This window comes from Anabas testudineus, chromosome 13 (assembly GCF_900324465.2).
Source record: "Anabas testudineus chromosome 13, fAnaTes1.2, whole genome shotgun sequence".
Classification (NCBI taxonomy): domain Eukaryota; kingdom Metazoa; phylum Chordata; class Actinopteri; order Anabantiformes; family Anabantidae; genus Anabas; species Anabas testudineus.
This window is the reverse complement of record NC_046622.1, coordinates 4535481-4555970: the sequence shown is the minus strand read 5'-3', so window position 1 is coordinate 4555970 and position 20490 is coordinate 4535481. Positions and strand designations below refer to the sequence as shown.

Genomic DNA, 20490 nt, shown 5'->3' with positions numbered 1-20490 from the left:
ACTCTCAATTATGAGAACACATGGCTCCCAAGGGCTGAATTCCCCATTCAGTCTCCCTCCCCATGCACTAACATGCTATCTAACAGCCGAGCTGTGATGCTGCACTTCTGTACACTCACTTAACATCCTGCCTGAAGACAAGATATGCCTGGTTCCCATTCAGGTAATGAAATAATGTAATTTAAAGAAGAGAGAAAAACATAAGGAGTATCATCTAGAGGATCTCTCAGTAACAAGAGTAGTGATTGCAGACTGTAGTTTATTGTTCCTTGTGATTAATACTGTATAGTGCTGTAATAAACAACTACCTATATTTGTGCAATATGTCCTTATTTACTTACTTCCCCAGAGCAAAGCACTCCAGCCTGACAGTGACTCCTTTGGCAGCCAGAACAGATGTAGGGAAATGTACTTCAATTTTGGGCTCATATTCACCCATGACACCTGGAAAAGGTTAAGAAAGAGAAATTGCAGACATTAAGACTGAGTAGGCTGAAACAGCCACTTAACCCTCATTTCCCATCATCTTCATCTTTTATTGCAATGTGCTACACAGATACTGGACATAGTGATTTATAAATAGCAGGGATGTCAACGTCCTACTGCCCCTTTAGTAAAAAAATGTATCAGGAAATTGTAATTTTTGGAGGATTCTTCATGTTTAAGCCTCTCAAAATACACACAGAGCATTAAGTCACACAGTGTGCAGGTGTGGGACTGCACATTATGCACACCATCTGGCATATCTTTCAACCATCCACCTTGATTTTATACACTGTTTATTAATAGGGCTAGTGATGCTGGTTGGATCAAATACAGAGCATGGAACTAAATCATAATGCTTTTGATCTCCACTCAAAAGAAAAGTGAGTTCAGAATTAGCCAAGTTTAACATATGGTATATTATTATTATCATTTTAATATATTTTTATTTAGTAAAAGTCATTTGGGAAATGCAGGAATGTGGGCTAAACTCTGCATCCTGCCATCTATCCACAGCCATGAAATATACTGAATTCAGAAAAACAAAAACAAATCATTCACATGATATAATAAAATGTTCTCCACTGAGTGAATAAACAAGGAAAAGTAGGAGATTGTTCAACAATTAGTAATCCACTCTAATTTGAAAACACATGGCAAGACAACACAAGTGATAGCGTGTTATCAGTCCTGCTAAGTGCCACTACGACTAACACCTCAAGTCTTAGCCAGAGGACATGTTTCCTGTGTTTATTCATCTGTATGTTAAAGCAGCCATTTATATCCATTTGAAAATACATTACATCAGATGGCATTGAACAAATTTGGAACAACAAAGGAAAACGCATTCACCTGGGATCAACTTACTACCATCTTTCTTGTTAAATGGGAGTTTGCTACATAAATAAGCGTTTTAGTCTTTACAGAGGAATATTAAAGGCACACACATCACTGCATGTGAACACCACTGATGGACACGCATCCAACCCAAGCACCTGCCTGAACTCACAAGAGGGCATACCAGACCATTTACAGTGCTGCTCCAGATGCACTGAAACATATAAGATCTGTAAGACAAATGGCTAGCATGACATTTGAGAAACCATAATTACACCACCTACGTGTGCTTGACACTTTTTATGTGACAAAATGAATGCTGCAAAGAAGGAGTAGGGTTATTGAATTGTGGCCCACTATGTATGGAAAAGGAGTTTTATGATATTTGTTCCAAAGAACTTTTCAATTTCAATCTCATTCTCAACATTTATAGCTCCAAAGCAGCCCTTCACATATAATGAATCTGCAATATTTCAGTGGCTCATGTCATAGTATATTCAATATAATGCTCAGTCTCTATGCCTGACTTGACAGAATGGAAAGAAAATAGCATGGCATGGTGTACTAAAACATTACTGACCCTCATTTGTAGTGTAGCCTAATATTTTATGTTGCCTTTTAATTATAAACATTATAATTTTCTATTTAGCTTTTTTTCTTCCATGAACACATTTTAAGGTATGATGTCCTAAAATGTACTGGGATAACAAGATTAGGTAGGTAGGTGTTTATTAGCTCTCCAAATTAGGAATGAATGCTTTTCAGAAGCCCTAATGCAAGATAACTTTTAAAACCTAATTAAAAACCTGATTAGATAATTAAATGATTAGAACAATATCTGAAAACTTTAATACTCGAACATAAACATTTCATTTGGATTTGTGAAATATTCAAATCTGATTCCTCCATCCTACTTCCCCCATTTCCATTTACATGAAAATGTTCAGCTAATTCCTGGGACTGTTCTAATTGTAAGTGGATTATCACATCCCTGATATAACACCTACTGAGAAAGTTGCCTAAAGGCACTGATTGCCCACTGCAGCAGTGGAGCCAAATTTTACACAAGGAGCCTAATTAACATTCCCAAAAAGTTGCAATATTGCAGAGGATGTGTAGTAATGTTCAATTGTTGATTTTTGGTTATGTAAAATTTGTAAAAGCATGTATTCTTAGAGATAAGGCAGTAGTTTAACACACAGGCATAATACTATATGTTCCCACTACATATAATACATTCAAATGAGACTTAGTGCTGGAAATCAATTAATCTAATCTAACAAATTGTAATCATAGATAGGATTAATCACAATTTTAAAATACTAGGATTTTCTTATTATAACCAGCAGCAGTGTTGGAATAAAGAAAGTGTCAAATGGTGAACACGCCTTGTTAACCTTTCTTTGCTAACAGGAAAAAAATGTGCTTTGCCTGAAGATTTGTACTTTAAACCTATTTTATTATTCATCACAGCAATGTGTACACAACTTTGGTTTCAACCAGAGGCAATTCGGATCAGACCTTTTGGGATGGATATTAAGAATTGTTCAATACATTCAGAACTGAAAACTAAAATATAATACATCTGTTTTTCTGTAATAAAAAAACAAAAGACTCAATCTGTAAGTTTGTTTAGCTACTCTGTGTTGACCAAATTAGACCTAATAGTGCCCGCTTCACAAATGTATGCAACTAGGAAGACAAATAAATCTGAGAAGTCTTACTATGACGTTCAGTCACATCACTTAGTTTATAAAGGTAATGAGATTATGCTAAATCGTCAATTAAGAAAGTCACTTTCTTAACTCCATCCTGCTCTCACTGCTTTTCTTCCTCACTACCCTCTTTCTTCATTTCCAATAAAAACAGACATCCCAGCTTATACTGCACATCCTAGCGTTAGCAGAAACGGAGTCACAGTACAATCTAGTAGCCTATAGCATGAAACTAATTTGACACCACTCTATTAGATAACTTTTACCAATGAATTTTGCCATTTAGCACACCAGTGTCTCCTTACGTGCCCTTATCACACACTCCCAGGTACCATCCACGCAGCAACTACAGGAAGAAGCTGGGGTCAAACTTTGTAATACAGTACCAGAATTAATGTGCATTAAAAAATTATATTAACCCATTAAAATTCTAGATTAATCACATTGACAGTCTTCATTTTATAGAGGCATGGAAAGGAAGACTGCTACTGGTCTACACAGGAGTACACAAAGCTGTTACCAGCTTTTGGTATTCTTCACAACCACTGGTGCTAATGCTCTTTGATTACAAAGGAAAAACTATGCCTGCATCTATTGGAGGGGTGTTGCATCAAATCCTAATTCCATGCACGTGAGGGGATAGTTGCTGGGATAAGTAAAAAATAAAAAAATATATATTAAATATGAGCTAATACATTGAAAGATACGTGTATCTGAGCAATTGACACATTGTGCTCAGCCAAACCCAATATCCAACTTAATGCCAAGTACGCAACATGTTGGAATTTATGGCAATTTGGAATTTGATGCTTCCAACTACCACTATTACTCCCAGTGGAGTGATGGATCTTTACCTACATGCTTTTTTTATTTACTCAGCACAGGTGTGTGAAATTACTACTTGCTCTTCAGTTGAACTCACAGTGTGTCAAGGCACCCTAAGGAAAGCAAGTGTGCTGGTTGGTTAGTAAAATCATGTTCGCACATCCAATATCCAATGTGTGTCTAATGCCTTTAATAATAACCCATGTGGAGATGACAAGTGCCCGCAAACATGTTTCACTGATATTGATTGATACTGATGGTGATACTGTCAGTGCAGAGAGAGAAAATGTCTTATGGTAGTAATAACCACCAACGCTCGGTCCAGCTGAACGCGTTACCATTTATCTGTGAGCAGAAACAATATGAAGAACATTCTCATAAGTTATAGATTGATGATTCACGTTGGCGTGTTTCTCCATATGTCAAATTAACTGCCAGCTTTACACATTTCTGATGTAAGCAAACTGTTTGGGAATGATAGCAGTTTATAAAAATGTTTAATCACATTTTGATGACAATTTTACACAAAGGCCTACAATAGTTATGTCTCTTGACAGTTAATTAGAATTATTGCAATTTGCAGTATTGTAGAATAATTTTACAGTGATTTCATATCGAATTATTTAACCTATCACCAAAAAGAAAACTGTTTGCACACATACTAAAACTAAATTTTGTTTATTTAAGTCTCTGCATTATAAACCATGATGAATGTCATGATAGCTGATCTTTATGGTCTGTGATGAAAGATTTACATACAGGATGTGTAAAATATCAGGATTTCTTAGCAACCCCTTTGTAGACACTCTATTGTTCTGCACTTGCTTCTATTTACAATAAACAAAAATCAAAGACAAGTTGTTTCCGGGATGAACTGTACATCTATTTGAAACAGTTTAAACAGTGAATTAGTCCAGAGCTCAGTGCTTAGTCCTGCTCTTTTTTAAGGTGGTTTGCCAATTCTCGATCAATGGCTTCCAGCAGGGTATATTGGAGCCCAGATGCTTGTTTTGATTAAGGGAGTTAGGATTGGAGCAGACAGTGGTGAGCTGCACACAGATCTAGCCCGAACTGTCTACTCTGTAATAATCACTCACTTTTACTGAAGCACAGATTGCAGCGCCTGATTGGTCAGACTCCAATGACTCAGGGGTGCACAAAGCATGGGAACATTTGGGTGTCTGCTGTGAGGTGTGCCAAAGTAATTTTCGCCATTTTCGACTCATTCAGAATGTAGAAGGTGGCTGAACATCATGAGATTTGCAGAGCAAGTGATGCCAAGACATTCTTTGGCATATTCGACTTACAGCTGTAGAGATCTGATTAGGCCATGTTGTGTTACAGGTGAGATTGCTGTCCTTCAGCCCATACATCATATGCACATATCACAATATGCATATTGCAAAACTATTTCCCCTTGCATCACACACTTGAAAAAGGTTGAAAAAGCACCAACAAAAACTCCAATTTCTTTATCTAACTGCAAACCAGACTGACCACATTCCCTCTTGACGGTATTTTCCATCTCAGTAAATGAGAGACACAAACCATTTTAGCATGTTTATGTGTCTGAGGGCAATTTCATAGAAGGTTAAGCAAATACAGAGTGAAAATCTTGCTGGAAGTGATGTAATTTACCCGAAGAGGTAAATTCATGTCACAACATTTGGAACAAACCTGGTTCCGAGGCACAGAGGCCTTTTCACTGCTTCACTGGGGATGTAATCTCAGTGGCTCTTTGAAACCTTGACAATGACAGGCACCTGTGTAAAGTGATGGACGTTTCTCTGTGTAGTCAGATGTAAAAAGCCTGTAGGTGAAATCCACACCTGAATCCAACAAACAGCTCCACAGCACAGCTCCTGAGAGGCTACTATAAAAGAACGAAATCCCTTCCACAGCAAGGGCCATTGATTCAGTTAATTTTTATGCTGGAAAATGATTTCCCTGACGACCAGTTTCACCAAAGCACACTATGAGCATAGAAGGCTCCCCACACTAATGTTAAAGCATTGCTCACTATCACATTTACAGTGTGTATGGAATTCATAACACCCTCCACACATGAGTACATGAGGCTCCATGGAAAGCAGATGACTGCTCCGCCTTAATTAACGTGATTTGAAAATCTTCTCCAAACATACTATGATGCAACAAAATGTGCCAACAGAAAATGAAATATGCATTTAGGTTTTCATCTGTGCAAAACAAGTTTAGTGGGCACAGTAAAAAAATAACTAACAAAAATATAAAATTAAAACAAATTAACAGACAGCCTAGACTGATCATTTCTCTGTGGTTTATCCAATGAGATCCATTAGATTTGTCTGCCTAGGGCATTGCACACAAATCAGGGCTGATAACATGTGAAATGTTCTATAAATCAGAGTCCCTCACCATCAGTTTTCAGTGTTAGAGGCGTCGGAGGGCTCAGCACCCTTGCATTCGTCACTGTGTTCTTCACCAGACAGATGTAACTTCCAACGTCAGAGGGCTGAACCTTTGAGATGTACAAGTTCCCTGTGTCCTGGGAGATGAAGCGCCGACTGTCCTCAGCAACAAATGAGGGGAACTCATTAAATACCCAGCTGTAGATAATCTCTGAAAAGTAGAAGAAGACCATAAAGATTAGCAGTACTTATATCTGTGCCAATTTTTACCTGATCCTGACACTGATTAAAACGTAAGTAGCTGAACTGTTGTTACAAAACTACATCTGTGGTAGAAACATGGTGGCTTTCTTTAACGTCTAGGTCACTAGTCAGTCAGGAATAGTGTTAATAGTTTTTGCTAGTAGAATAGTAATGAGTGAATAGGTTTGTGGCAGAGCATGTGTAAAATTACTAAAAAACCCACAAGTATAAATACTAACAAAATTATGAACCAGTGATAATTTAGCCCAACCTTAATGATGCCACTGTCATGTCAATACCTGTGAAACAATTTTAAGAAGTAAAGAGTACAGAATTTGTGCAGCAACAAACACTGCTATAATGCATATAATGAATATAATATAACCTTTGTGTGGGATCTAAACTCTTGATCTCTGGCTAGTACTTATATTACATACATTTACAATGTATGCTGGTATATAAAATAAAACTGTCATGAAACAAAGATTATAGCTGAACAAAATTTGCAGTGAAAAAGAAAATAATCAAAGTGACCAAGAATCAGTAGGTATGGATGGATGACTGACAGCAGGCTATTTGTCTATTGTATAAAGTTCTACACAGACACAACTATAATCATATTAAAATAAAAGAACTGAAAGTCAGGAACAAATTAATTATCAATATTGGCTAAATCCGTCCATAATCTGTCTGTTGTGGGGCAAAAAACTATTTTCTTTACACTGTCAGAGCCCTCTAAATAATAAATAACAGCTGTCTCAGAATGTTCTGATCTGAGAGACTGAATTGACATCTGTTGCTGAATTAGAAGTTTGTGACTTCAATAAGTCAGAAAACTGAAGCAAATAAAGGGCATTTATAAATGTTTATAAATACAAATATTATGTATCATCTGACTTATTTGCAAAGTGAGCGTCCTTTGCTTAATCTACTGAGGGGACTACTTCACAAGGAGGGGATGACACAGATTACAAAACACTTATACCCCTAATACACATTTAATGTTATTTAAAATATAATAAAGCATATTTAAAAATTAATTTTTATTCTCAAAGACACCAAAGTTCTGAGAGGTTTTACTCAAAGGTAATCATACTTTCTTCATAAAAGTAAAACACTATTTACCAAAGAGACATAAAAACTTATCACAAGTGCTCAAAACCATGAAATGGAAAATAAAAAACTATTCACATCTCAGTGATTTCAAATTATTTTCACTCATAAGACCCATCCAATTTAAGTGGCATTTGAATGTGTCTTTGAATCCTCCCACAACCAATTTAACCAAAACACTGCACTCCCTATACAATATGAATTCCAACTGTGACGTGCACTTACTCATCAGGGCATTCATCACACTGCCAAATGTTATGACTATGGCATTTCTTAAAAACGATTTTAGTTGTTGTAGATCATTTTTCATTTCATGCCAGCAACATTGAAAGAAATCAAAACAACAACAACAAAAAAACCCAATATTACCTGTATCGTGTTGTTGAGCATAATCTGCAAATGTGAAAACTAAGCATGAAAATAAAGGCTCCCCGGTCGTTAAATGTTAAAATGCCATTTAACATCATCTAAGAATGTTCCAAAGGTGTAATTATTTATGGCAAAGGTGGCGTCCGCAGTGTTAGCTTTCCGCCTGCAGTATTGTTATTGTCAGACAACTCTTTGTGGAGATAAATAAACCAGAACATTAAAGCTGTAAAAGCTCAGAGGCACATGGCTTTAATAGAAGGGCCTTGTAAAATGTAAAAAAATGTTCTTATAATAATAATAATAATAATCAGCAATGTTGCCATGTCACGAACTGCAGTAAAAACAGAAATACATCTTAACCATAGAAATACAAATTCAAAAGAAAACATTTTAAAACCTTTAGCAACTTCTTAAAGGCTGCAGTGGTAATTAATTTAGAAGTGTAAATACTGACTGGATAACATCTGACATCTACATATCCTATGTAAAATCTTATTGTTGTCAACTGCACTTGTAATCATTGAGAGATTTCAGATAATAAAGTCTGTATCCGTCAATCAACAACAATCAACAGTAACATCTCGGTCGTACAGTATGTCACAACTTTCCTGTTAATAGCAGCAAGATTGTGACACGTTAAATGACAGAAAATAACAGTTTTTCTTATGCTGATCTCACTCCATAAAATCATCACCAGTGATTCATTCTAATTTTATGTCAATCACATTTTGGTTAAGCTGGAAAAATATGCATTTATGTCTGGTGGTTTGACATGTACTGTAAATGTGGAGCGAAAAAAATACATGAATGTTCAAGGAAACAATACCTGAACTGTGGTTGATGGAGAACTTCAAGACTACATTTAATGTCAATCATTAATCCCCATTAATCATTCATTTAGTTTTTTTTTTTTCTATTTAGCTCTGCTGTCACTGGCTCTCTGGTTGCTATCATGTTATGTAAAATGGCCTCGTGAAACAGGAACGGGTGCTGAAGAACACTTGGCAAACACTCCCATGGGTACAACAGAGCTGATGCAAACAGAAAGCCTGGATGATTCATGGCTCACATAACAGCTTACATTAGAGGACAACTGCAGAGAGGGATATGCAATAGATGCCATTAAAGAGTGGTGCCTATACGCTGCCTATGTGAAATAATTGGCTGTGTAACATTTCAATTCTAATGATCCAGCAAATTTGATATCTGAGAATCTGTGTTTTTGCTTTGCTGCCACCACAACTTGTCACATTCATCCGTCAAGCAGCATAAATGAATGATGTGAAAAAAACCCATCAAAGCACAATGCAATAAATAAATGAGCATGATAATCCTTCACCTTGGAACACTAATAATAACATTACATGCTGTCACAGGACTCGTGACAAATAGTGATGAGTTTATTGACAGTCCCAAACACAGAGAAGAAAACTAGAGCTTTTTTGTTTCCTCTCTCGTCTGGCTGCGATTAAAGATTCAAACTCTTACCTGGTGAATGAGGAGGAGGGGTACACATGAGCACCACACCTTGGCCTTCACGCACGGAAACCCCACCTCTGGCCTTCCCACTGAAAGCACCGAGATCTGAAACCGAACCCAAATATTATATAATATCATTTTGAAATGAAAAAGCCGTGAAGTTTATTTTTCAATGAATCAACTAATCATTGCAGCAAAATTTATCTTCATTGACCTTCGCAATGTTCAACGTTAAACTAATTCAGATGTGCAAGTTGTGGCAATCACAGCGGTCTTCAGCATCAAAGGAGAACATTTTACAAGCCACAACCATCTCTGTTTACCTGATTGTTTTTCTCTGGAAGTAGAACAAAGCAGGTTTAATCTCAAATCCCACAACCGCTGCCTTGTAGAATCTAATACTGCCTGTTTAATTTGTAGTTGGAGCAATGCCAACGTGTGAAAATCAAGCGACAAGCAGCTGACCCAGGGCGGGTCTTTGTGTCTCACCACTTTTGTTCCATTACTTTGAGGCGCAGTGTTACCCTGAAAGAGTTGGATAATTACGTCTTATTTGACTTGTGAAACCTGCATTTCCTCCAATTTTCTGGTACATTTAATAATAATAGTGGTTCAATGCCCTCATCTTAAAATGTTGTATTTATTTTCCCAAATTTCAGTTTAGTCTCATCAATTTTATCCTCAAAAAGAGGAGTGAGATGCATTTTATTTCACGAACTTGTCACTTAACTCTTAAAAAGATTTTAGCTCAGCCTGTGGCTCTATAATCAGTTAAAGACACAAGGAAGATATGTACAGAGGGAAAGGTTAATATAGAACATTTAAGATTAGAATAAAAAGAAATAGCATAAGCATTTAAAAAAAAAATGGAGTAAAATTAAATATTTCATGTGGTATTCAGCTCCTTTTCAGTAGCATAAACCGGGAGAACAGGCAGTCATACACTGGATTTCAAACTGTGGGCTGCTGGCTTGTTTCGATGTTGGACCCCGACTTGTTTTTCCACAGTTGTACTAGACTGCCATGCTGGAGATGCTCGATGCCATCATCTTGGCCCGTTTGTTTTGTGTGAACGTGATTGTGAGAGTGTTGATTTATTTGTGCTAACAATGTACCACCAGAGTGTAGAGATATAGAGCCACTGATTGTCACCATGTTCACTACTGATTCACAGCTGCTGTCACCGCCCTGTCTGTTTTGTCAATGTAGCTTCCTTCTACCTCTTTGTCATGTTTTATTCAAGCAAAAATCATGAGTTATTGACGATCGCTGTCTTTTACTGTCGCTTCAGAGAACAGACAAAAGTAAGCTAAATAGCCTTTTCGTGTACTTATAAAAATAAATGAATATAATAGGAAATAAGTGACAAGGTTTCTGCTGTACATCCAGCTGATGCCGTGCAGCACTAATTGCTGAGCCATGACGGTTGTACTAACAGATATTTAACCTCAATTATTTAGTCAGACTACATATTGAAAAAGCCTTCTGGCACATCTCCATATTTCCATTTTGCTAGCCCATAAAACCAGTTGTTATAACACAGTAACCATTCAGCACATAGTAACCGTATCGTATATCCAGTCCAAGAGAACCATTACACTTGTTGTTGTTGTTGAAAAGACCCAATCATGCTAGAGGTCTTTCCTGGGAATCACACATGCATTGGTAATTCTACATTTACATTACAGTCAGCTGAGAAACTGGCTGTTCGGAATAAATAAGGCACATTTAGCACGAGCAGTAATAGTTAAAATTACTGAGAAATAAAAAAAGAGAGAGACACCCACATAAACCTATAGTGCAGTATTAAATGATGTAAAGTGAAAAGAGCAGTATAGACGCAAGGATCACTCAACATGTGCATTTAGAATAAACAAGTAGCAGCCATTAAGGTTTAAGTCAATTCAAAAATTAGACATTAAAATAAGGTTTCACATGTTATGAAACCAAGAGATGAGCTTCAAATTAAACTCATACTGACCTTCTAGTTCCCTTGCAAATCGCTGTTATGTAATTAATATGTAATCAATATTAATGACTTTTTAATAATGTAAATACAACATGTGCATTAAAGCAACCTGAAAAATTACAAGTCAACATATGTCCATATAAATATTTAAAATCTAGGAATGCAGTGATGAAATTTGCAGCAAGCACAGGAGCAGGTGCTCAATGCAAATGTGTTATTATAAAATCACTAAGAATTCAATCAATGGGCCTTAACTACTGACCATTTCAGATCTGTTGAACATTTAAGTGTGGGTGTGTGTAGGTCTTCCAATGCTCAAGTCAAAGCATTTGGTTAATTTCATTAGTACTGCTCAGAGTGGCTCGATACCTGAGCCTCAGCCAGACTCACGTCTGCAGAGAGAGAGAGAGAAGAACTCTTTGGGGAGAAAGATCAGAGGCATCCTTTCTGCCTGCTGCCTTCAAAGTCACGGCTGAAAAACAGTCCAAGTGCAAGTACAGCAGCTCAGAATTTCAAAACAAAGAAAAAAGCATCCTACTGAAACATCTTTGGAGCAGAGTATAAGACCAGTGGATAGAGTATAGAGCGCATTGACTGAACTTTTCCCTAATGCACTCTGGCTGGTTTACTCTACTGTATCTAACTGGTCTGTGTCCAGTGTCCAATATTCCCCCTTCTTAAAAAAAAAAAGTTGAAAGGAAGCAGCTCATGTTATGTAAAATTATGTAATTGCATCTTTTAGCATTCAGTTTATGAGGAACGCCATTGCTCATGTATATCTGAACCAGTTAAACAGTCGACAACATCGTCAGCACATGAAAATGTTCACTGCCAACATGAAAAGGGAAGGAAGTTGAGCTCCACACTGAGTGATAAATACCCACCATTTGTTATGCTGAAAGAAAGAGGGAAGGCTCTGCATCCAAATGTGTGCTGCGGGGCAACTCTTTGTTTCTGTGGCTAGCCTTTGAAGGGTCGCATTTTAAAGAAACGTACAACGAGCATGAGACTATTACACAGCTGCTACTGCTGAATATACTGCATCTACAGCAATTTGCTTTGCTTCATATTCTAAACAGCTGTGGATAAAGGTAAAATATGTGTGGTCATGGGTTTTCTGAATACAGCTTAAGAAAAATTAATTAATTTAGCAGGTTGCATCATCTCATGTCACATTATTTAAAAACACAAGTATCAGGATTTTTTTTTATTTGTGATATCACCCATTATACTCTAAAACATGATGTGCATTCAGATGTAACAACAGTAATTCAACAGCACAGCACAAATATTTCTCCCACGTGGACATTTTGACCGGTTCTTCATATCTCATCGCAACAGTTGGTGCGATGTGGGATTTGTTGCTGACTCAGCAGTACAAGTAAAACACATATTTAATCAGTGATAGTGAGATCTTAGGGCTGTGGCCCCAAATCACCAGTCAACAGAAAATGTGTCAATGCATTGTGCTGGGAGGAAATAATATGATTTGGCAAAAAGTTGAATAATAATGATGCATTTTATAGGTGGTTATATGCTATTTCTACTGTAATACCTAGAAGCTGGCAGCCCGTCTGCGCTGTATCTTTCCACGTTAGTCACTGTCACATGCCAGGCAACAGGATACCAACTGGACTGTTGGTTCCTGGAATAAGAAAATCCAATTCTGTGCAAAGGTGGCTTGAGTGAAGCTGATATGTTTCAAACAAGTGGCCAACATCTCAAGTGACACACCTGCCAATTAGCCAAACTCGACCACAGGCGTTCCTTCTGCTAAGACATTGCCATTATATTTAAATAAAATGAGTTATACAGCGGGTGCAGCATGAAACACCACACTTATTGATGGCATAATGTTGTGCTGGCAGTAGCTCAGTTGGTAGAGCAGGCGTCTACGAACCCCAGGGTTAGCGATTTGATTCCCCCTGTCCTTTGACACCTCGCTAAAAGCCTGTAGTAGCGCCGATATGCACTGTCTGGCAGCTGTCACACCACAATTTCCCCAAGTATGCCATTATTATTATTAAAATTTTACATGTGTCACTGTGAATCTGATGGATAACTCTGTGTCTCAGCTTGAAGCATCGACTAATAAACAAGTGCCTACATGTTACACTGTTCATTTTCAGGCGAGTTCAAATTTTCAGGGAAAAAAAAAAAGGCTCAAGCTCATTTTTTTAAATACTGATTTGATGCTCAAGTGGCGAGAGGAGGAGGATAAGATCTGGAGATCAGCTGAGAGGACAGAAGGGGGTACATGTTGAGATGCAGCTTCTGTCCCTCTGAAACTAGCAGCACTATTTTGAAGTGTGTGTCTGTGCTTTACCATCTGGACATTTCAGCCTGCCAATGCAATCCGGCTTATATTTAATTTAGGACCATATTCCTTTGATTTTTGTACACTTTTTTGATCACGGAAATATATGAAACTTTGTGAAGGAAAACAAACATAAAACAGAGTATAGAAAAAAATCTTTGGTTCTGTTAGCCTGTGGAAAATACTGCTTTTATGGTGCAGAGTTCCATCCTTTTATCCAGTCTACATGGTTTCAGGCTAATCTAGCCATTTGCTTCTTAAGTAATTTCTGCAACAACCATAAGTCCCTGTAAAAACACATGAGACCATGCAATACAGTACTTTCTAGCAACAGCTCAGTGAGTGAGAACGCTAAGCTCCCAGTAGAGGTGCAAATAAGAATATTATGGTCATTGCTCCTGAGGAAAATGTAGAGAAAACCAACAATGCATTTCCTTTGAGAGAAAGTGCCCCTGGTCTCTCTGTGTGCACTGCTTTAGCCTGTCATGATGTTTTGGAGGTAGGCCAGGGGATTACGGGAGGGAAGAAATGTGCTTTTCGCTCTCATTTACCATCGAGACATGGCATTTGAGGGCACATACTCTGTAAGTAGTGCAACTCAACAGTATCAGATGGACCCGGTGGGAACTAAACTGAGCAACAAAACCTTAGCGTACACAGCAGCGTGTTTATTTACCCCTGGAACCAAGAAGGTTTATTTTGAGGGAAAAAAAAGCTTGAAGCTAATTATCTGCTATGAGATCCCTGTTCTTCACCCGATTTTAGTCTGACTAAAATACACATTTTTACATTTTACCCAGACAGATACATAGAGCGTGCATTTAGAGCATATTCTTCAGATGGTACCCAAGACTGTAAGAGTGAAAAGATGGTCAAGTGGAAAAGGAAAAGGTCTACTCACATGCAAATTGTAAAGTACCGTCTCGGCTCAGGACAGTCCCAAAGCTGTTCTCTGCTTTACATTGGTACTTTCCATAGTCAGTGACCTCACTTGCATTGGTAATAATTAAGTTTCCATCAATGAAGCTGTAGCGGTAATCTGCCTCTGCATCCACCTCTGTCCCATTGATGTACCAACTGAATAACAGAAAGGAGAACAGGAGATTTGAATATATTTGCTATGAATGACAAGCTAATGAGCTGTAAAAGTAGGACTGCAATTAGAAGACAGACACATAATGTCACACCTGTATGTGGGTGGTGGATTCCCCCGTGCTTCACAGTGCATCACCACTTTCTTCTCATCAGAATCCAAAGGGAAAATAACATCATCTGGCTCCTGGATAAAAACAGGCCCAAACTCTTCACTTTCTGTGAGGAAAAAAAAAGAAAAAGAAACCATCAAGACAATGATGATTGCAATTATCACAATAGGAGAGCCAATCAGTTTTACCATCCAATTACTTTTTCTATTATTCCCCAGTTTGCGTCGTGCAACTGCACATTTTGTACCAACACCATTTATAGCAAACAAGAGAAAAGGAATATGTACATCTCCACAGTATAATGGAATTATGAAGAACAGAAAAATACTGTACAATAACTAGCAAGACATTCTGCAGCAGACAACAGATTTTTTGACAGGTAATAATACTATTTTGACATATTATACGACTGAACTGGCTGTTCAGCACTAGGAGAGGCAATCTCATAATCCCCAAAGCTTAAATGTGTTTTCAGTGACAAACCCTGCAGGCGGTTGTCCTTCTAAAGTAGATATAACAACTTCTTCATTTAGAAGTGGGCCTTTGTAACGATGTACTTAACTCAACTGGATGTGTTTCATAAGGTAAAAAATAAATGTTAAAAATGTCACACCTTTAAACATGAGCCTATTATATTTGAATGTTTTAGACTGAGTGTTGTTTGCCTACAGGGCCGAGAGTTAAGACACAGCAGCACATGGTTTGTTTCCCACTATGATCAAAGCACATCTACTCAGATAACATTAACATTAGCAACATACTGCTTGTACTAACATATTATTTATCACCTCTAATCACAAATTGATATCTGTCATTTATAAATTCATAATTTGTCATAAATTCTGGGTAACAAACACTTCATGTAAGCAGCTCTTCTTTATGGGCATACTAATATGCTATTACTCAATGGCAATATACAAAAGAGCATTACATCCACATGGAAACAAGAGCTTCATTGTATAATATAAATTAATGGTTGCTGTATTGAATTGCATTAGAGTATAATAGTGTACCCAATAGAGTGGGCAGCGAATACAACTTTTTTTCACCACCAGATCCTGTGAGTCCTTCAACAAGCTCACCAGGCTCGTGCTCCATCTACATTTTCACTCATCACCTCTTCACCATCACACTCATGGACCAAAATCCCCTTCTAATAATAATGTCAAGATGAGGTTTAATTACCAACGACTCTTCTCATATTTTATTCTGCTGTCAGTCCAGCAGGTAAAAATGAAAAGTCTAATAAGGCAGAATTTAGCTTCTGTGTCAGGAAAGTTGTTTATATCATTTGCCCTTTTCTGTCATATTTCAACGTTCACTTGGTTTAGGGCTTTGTAAGTTAATTGACCACCAGTAGACAAACGTGTGCATTAATCTTAGCATGCAGCCACTACAATAGGACACTACCATACTAAATGTGCTGCAGCTGCAGAATCACATGCTGCCCATGTCATAGCATAGAGGAGGTTAATCCAAAAGTACAGAAATCTGAGATTTACAGATATGATCTGTCATCACGTGTGCCACGTGGTCGTGCAAAAGGAGTCCATGCACACTTTTTTAGTTGTCGTTGCTGATACGAGTGTGGTATACACGAGCTACACATGGAAATAGGGTGTGATTCATTATCAGGAGTTGGAAACAAAAAAGTCTATAAAAAGTAGAAAGGTACTGTATCTGCTAATTGGAATCAGAAGCTCTTTTTTAAAACAGGCAAAACAGTGTGGATTTGACTTAACCATGCTGAAGAGAGAAAAAGATTTCAATTTGTTTTATCAATGTTGACAGTTAATATCAAAAAAACAAAAATACCCAAACAATCATGTAAAAGCTTCGTTCTTTCTGATATTATTTAGAATATAAGTTTTTGCAGTAAGTCTGCTGCTTAAAGCTGAATTACAAAGCCTTATATAATGTAAAAATTGTGAAGTACTACTTAATGCAATGCATGCCTAAGACTAAGATATTGCGTTTGTTGATCTAAGATGCTTCTGCCGGTGATCTGAAGTGGCTCTCATGTAAAATTTGAACTCTCCAAGGAACCAATACGCCCACATATTGATGTGCTAGTTGGTCTAGTGTTTTCTGTTTGACAGCCACCGTTGATTCTTCTTTTCCTTTTGAGTCCCTTACTCTTTGATTCAGCCTTCTGTTAACACAGAAGTGATGCACGCATTGCAGGCTTCCTAGGTATACTGCATCCCAGAATTTGAGAACATGTGTTCTTCAGAAGAATTGTTTATTTATGTGATAATTAGTATTTACTGGGCTTACATTTGACAAACTGATGATAAAACCGACATCGTTTACTCTCAGGGTATTACTATAATAATCTCACTATCCCTTTGTCAGCAATATACTGTCCTATAGGGAAATAAAAAGCTTTTGAAATAATAAAATAATCAGAAGGGAAATGTGAATCAATAATAAATTCCAATCACTGTTGTGCATATAAAGCAAAGCAATCCTATGCTTCTGTCACTGGTGTTAAAGAATACATTAAAAACTTATGTACTGTACCTACATTAACAAACCGAATAGCCATAAGCTGCATCAGTCCCCATTTTGCTTGTAGAGAGAGTTGATGCAGTATATGTATACAGTATATATAAAATTATGTTTGTCAAACAAAACCATAATGTTTCTGGTACTGAAATTCAGTTTATAATTGCAAGAACTGAAGGTGGATGATATCAACAGATTCAACAGAGCATCAGGCCCAGCACACAGAGCGGTTATCTCATGTCTGCTGGTCATTGACTACAGAAAATTACATATCATTAAACACGATGAGTTTATGATGACTTCCAGTTTGAGTTAATTCGACAATTAATTTTTTGTCCCCTAAAATCAGAGGATGCTGCATTAAACAGAGATCTAATTCCCACAATGTTCATCTGATGCAGATGTAAACAGCCTAAAATTAAAGCTTGGAGTTGGCATGTTGTTGTTAGTGCATTTTAAATCCAGTGTGCTAGAGCTAAGAGCCAAAACAACAAAAAGTGTCATTGTCCTTTCTGACTGCGCTCTAATTATGGTTAACAATCGAACCTGATCTGAATAACAACTTAATGTATATTATACTGCTGCGAGCGATAAAAAGGCTATGTGTTCTGCTTGAGCTCAGAGGTGAAACTAACCATCTGTTTGATTGATTTCAAAGTAGTAAATAAGTGAAGGGCAAACATCTTTATCATGGTCTTAGATGAAAAAAATAGACTTGACAAACACTTTTTCTTTTTGCGACACCTAGTTGTAACAATTTTTTTGATTACTAGAACCGTGTCTACCTACAATATGTCTTGTGACCATTTGAAATCAGAGTCTGATCAAAAAAATACAGACTTCAGTTCTTTATGGCATATGTTTTGTGTGCGTGTGTGGGAAAAATAATCCAAGCACATACTGTTCACAAAGGAAAAGAAGCTGTTTAAATAACTCAACTTCAAGTGCCACGCTCATCTGTCAGTCACAGAGCCAAAAAAGCAATATCGCCTTTAAGCCAGCAAAGATGCATTACTTTTTGGGATCCATTTCATCCACTGAACATCAATCCAGTGCAACAATATAATGCTTTTGTCACCACTGACGGTGGAGAAGCATTATTCTCACCTCAGAGATATGCAAGCCATTTTATGGATACATAGTAATGAGGCTGTCATAGAGTAAAATAGTAAGATGGCTAGCGGACGGCAAAGACAGATACTAAACAAAACTGCTACTAATATGAATACCTTCATTACTTCTAATGTGTGCTGAGAATATGTTCGCCAATTCAGCAGCTATTCAGGTTGGGCAACATAGACTCAAAATTATATGACGACACTTTACAACATTTTTAGGGAATGAACTATTACCTTCATAAAATGTATCTAGGCTCTGTTGTTTAAATGACTGCCTTGAATGCCTCTTTGTCAACAGTCTGGATTGGCATCATGTCTCTAAGTGCCACTCTTTTAAAAGGAGTTCTGTTGTTGGTCTAACACATGCCATGATCTCCTGCTCATACTGAGAGTGTTTGTGCTTAAGGTGTTGGATCAACTATGATACATTTTCACTAACACTTTGCAAATCAAAGATTCACGTGATGTTTTTTTAATTAACAGTTCATCAGACTTGCAATCATGGGTTTCCATCTAGCTTGTTTTGTTTTAAGGTTGATGTGAGATGTCCATATTACAGCGACATATGCAAAACAACTATATTGTCAATATAGCAATATATCTTGGGCCAGAGAATATGGCCCAGACGTAGCAGCTACTTCCAATCTCCATTAAATAAACACTCCAGATTCAACAGGCGTGGTGAGATTATTTATATTTTAAAGAATCAATGTGTCATATGATCTGGAATTATTCATACTCTTAGTCATAACAGCCCGTGACCCATGAAAATTCATGTGTTTCCGTGCTGTGTGGGGGGTATTAAATCTCTCCTTTTGACAAAAACATCAATCTTATCTATAACGCCTATACTGACAGGAACGGAGACCTGGAAATTGCCACGATCCCACTTCAATTTCACAAAGGGCAGGACCCTGGTCACTGCAGACCATACACAGGGATGATGGATAGGTGAGATTCATTTCCAGACCAAATCTAAACAGGTAGGAAGCCTGCACAAATAAAGTGATACCAGAGATGGCAAACAGAGTACAGAGATACAGTAGCAGAGTGCATTCACACCAATCAAGTTTGGAGAAGTTTATTCAAACCATAGCACTTTTTAGTTTGGTCCTTTTCAGGAGGTGAGAACAATTTCATCTGAACCGATGTGGCACCTCCGGATGGCACTAAGACTACCTGAAAATCCAGATCTCAGTCTTCCAAGTGACTAGTGGGCAGCTGTTCATGACATGAGAATGCATTCGAGCAAGAATAGCAGAAAAAAAGGCAGGGCTCTTTTGGCAGAAGGAGACAGATACTGACATTTGATAGCTGGCAATTACTTCTAACAAAATAAACAGAAGGCAAAACATTGTTTACAGATAATCATGTTCAGATTTCTCTTCCTGTTTTCTTAACTAATGAACAGTGTTCACAGTACACAAATGTTCACCATCCTCAGCTACAGTAGCCGATTAAATCTATGCAGGAATATGTGTTTACAACTAATGAGCTATTTGTGAGATAACTTGACTGTTGTTTGAATGTGAATGTTTTTTTATGTGAATTTTAACAAACCAAAAGCAAAACTTTTCCATTTTGGTTCAGACAAGAGCAAACAAACTGTAGGTTTGACTGCATCATTAGTTTTACCTTCACTCCGGTAATCCTCCTGAGAACTGAGCAGACTCAGGGCTGACAGGGGGTGACTGGAGAAAGCAGGCCAGTCAGGAGTCACCAGTCCACCGCTGTGGTGTTGTCGAGGTCTGCTCCGCGAGTTGAGCACTGATGAAGAGCTGTCTGGTTTCATTCGTAGCACTGCTGCATATGATATAGGACGTGCTGCAACAGCTCTTGCAAGGTCTAGAAAAAAGGTGAAACACAGTAGTTACATCATATGAAGCCATGCCTTTGAGTGAAATTAGCTATAACTACTG

At 37.5% G+C, this 20490-nt stretch overlaps 1 protein-coding gene across 1 annotated transcript in view; it reads right to left on the bottom strand.

Annotated features, from left to right (window-relative positions):
* cntn5 (contactin 5) overlaps positions 1-20490 on the bottom strand; it is an 82798-nt gene that overhangs the window by 27175 nt on the left and 35133 nt on the right. The window contains exons 3-8 of the mRNA XM_026372962.1: positions 20207-20416; positions 14928-15051; positions 14642-14817; positions 9464-9559; positions 6258-6461; positions 342-444 (exon numbers count right to left, since the gene is read on the bottom strand). Of these exons, the coding sequence (XP_026228747.1) occupies positions 342-444; positions 6258-6461; positions 9464-9559; positions 14642-14817; positions 14928-15051; positions 20207-20416 (913 nt within the window). The remainder of the gene's footprint in view (positions 1-341; positions 445-6257; positions 6462-9463; positions 9560-14641; positions 14818-14927; positions 15052-20206; positions 20417-20490) is intronic.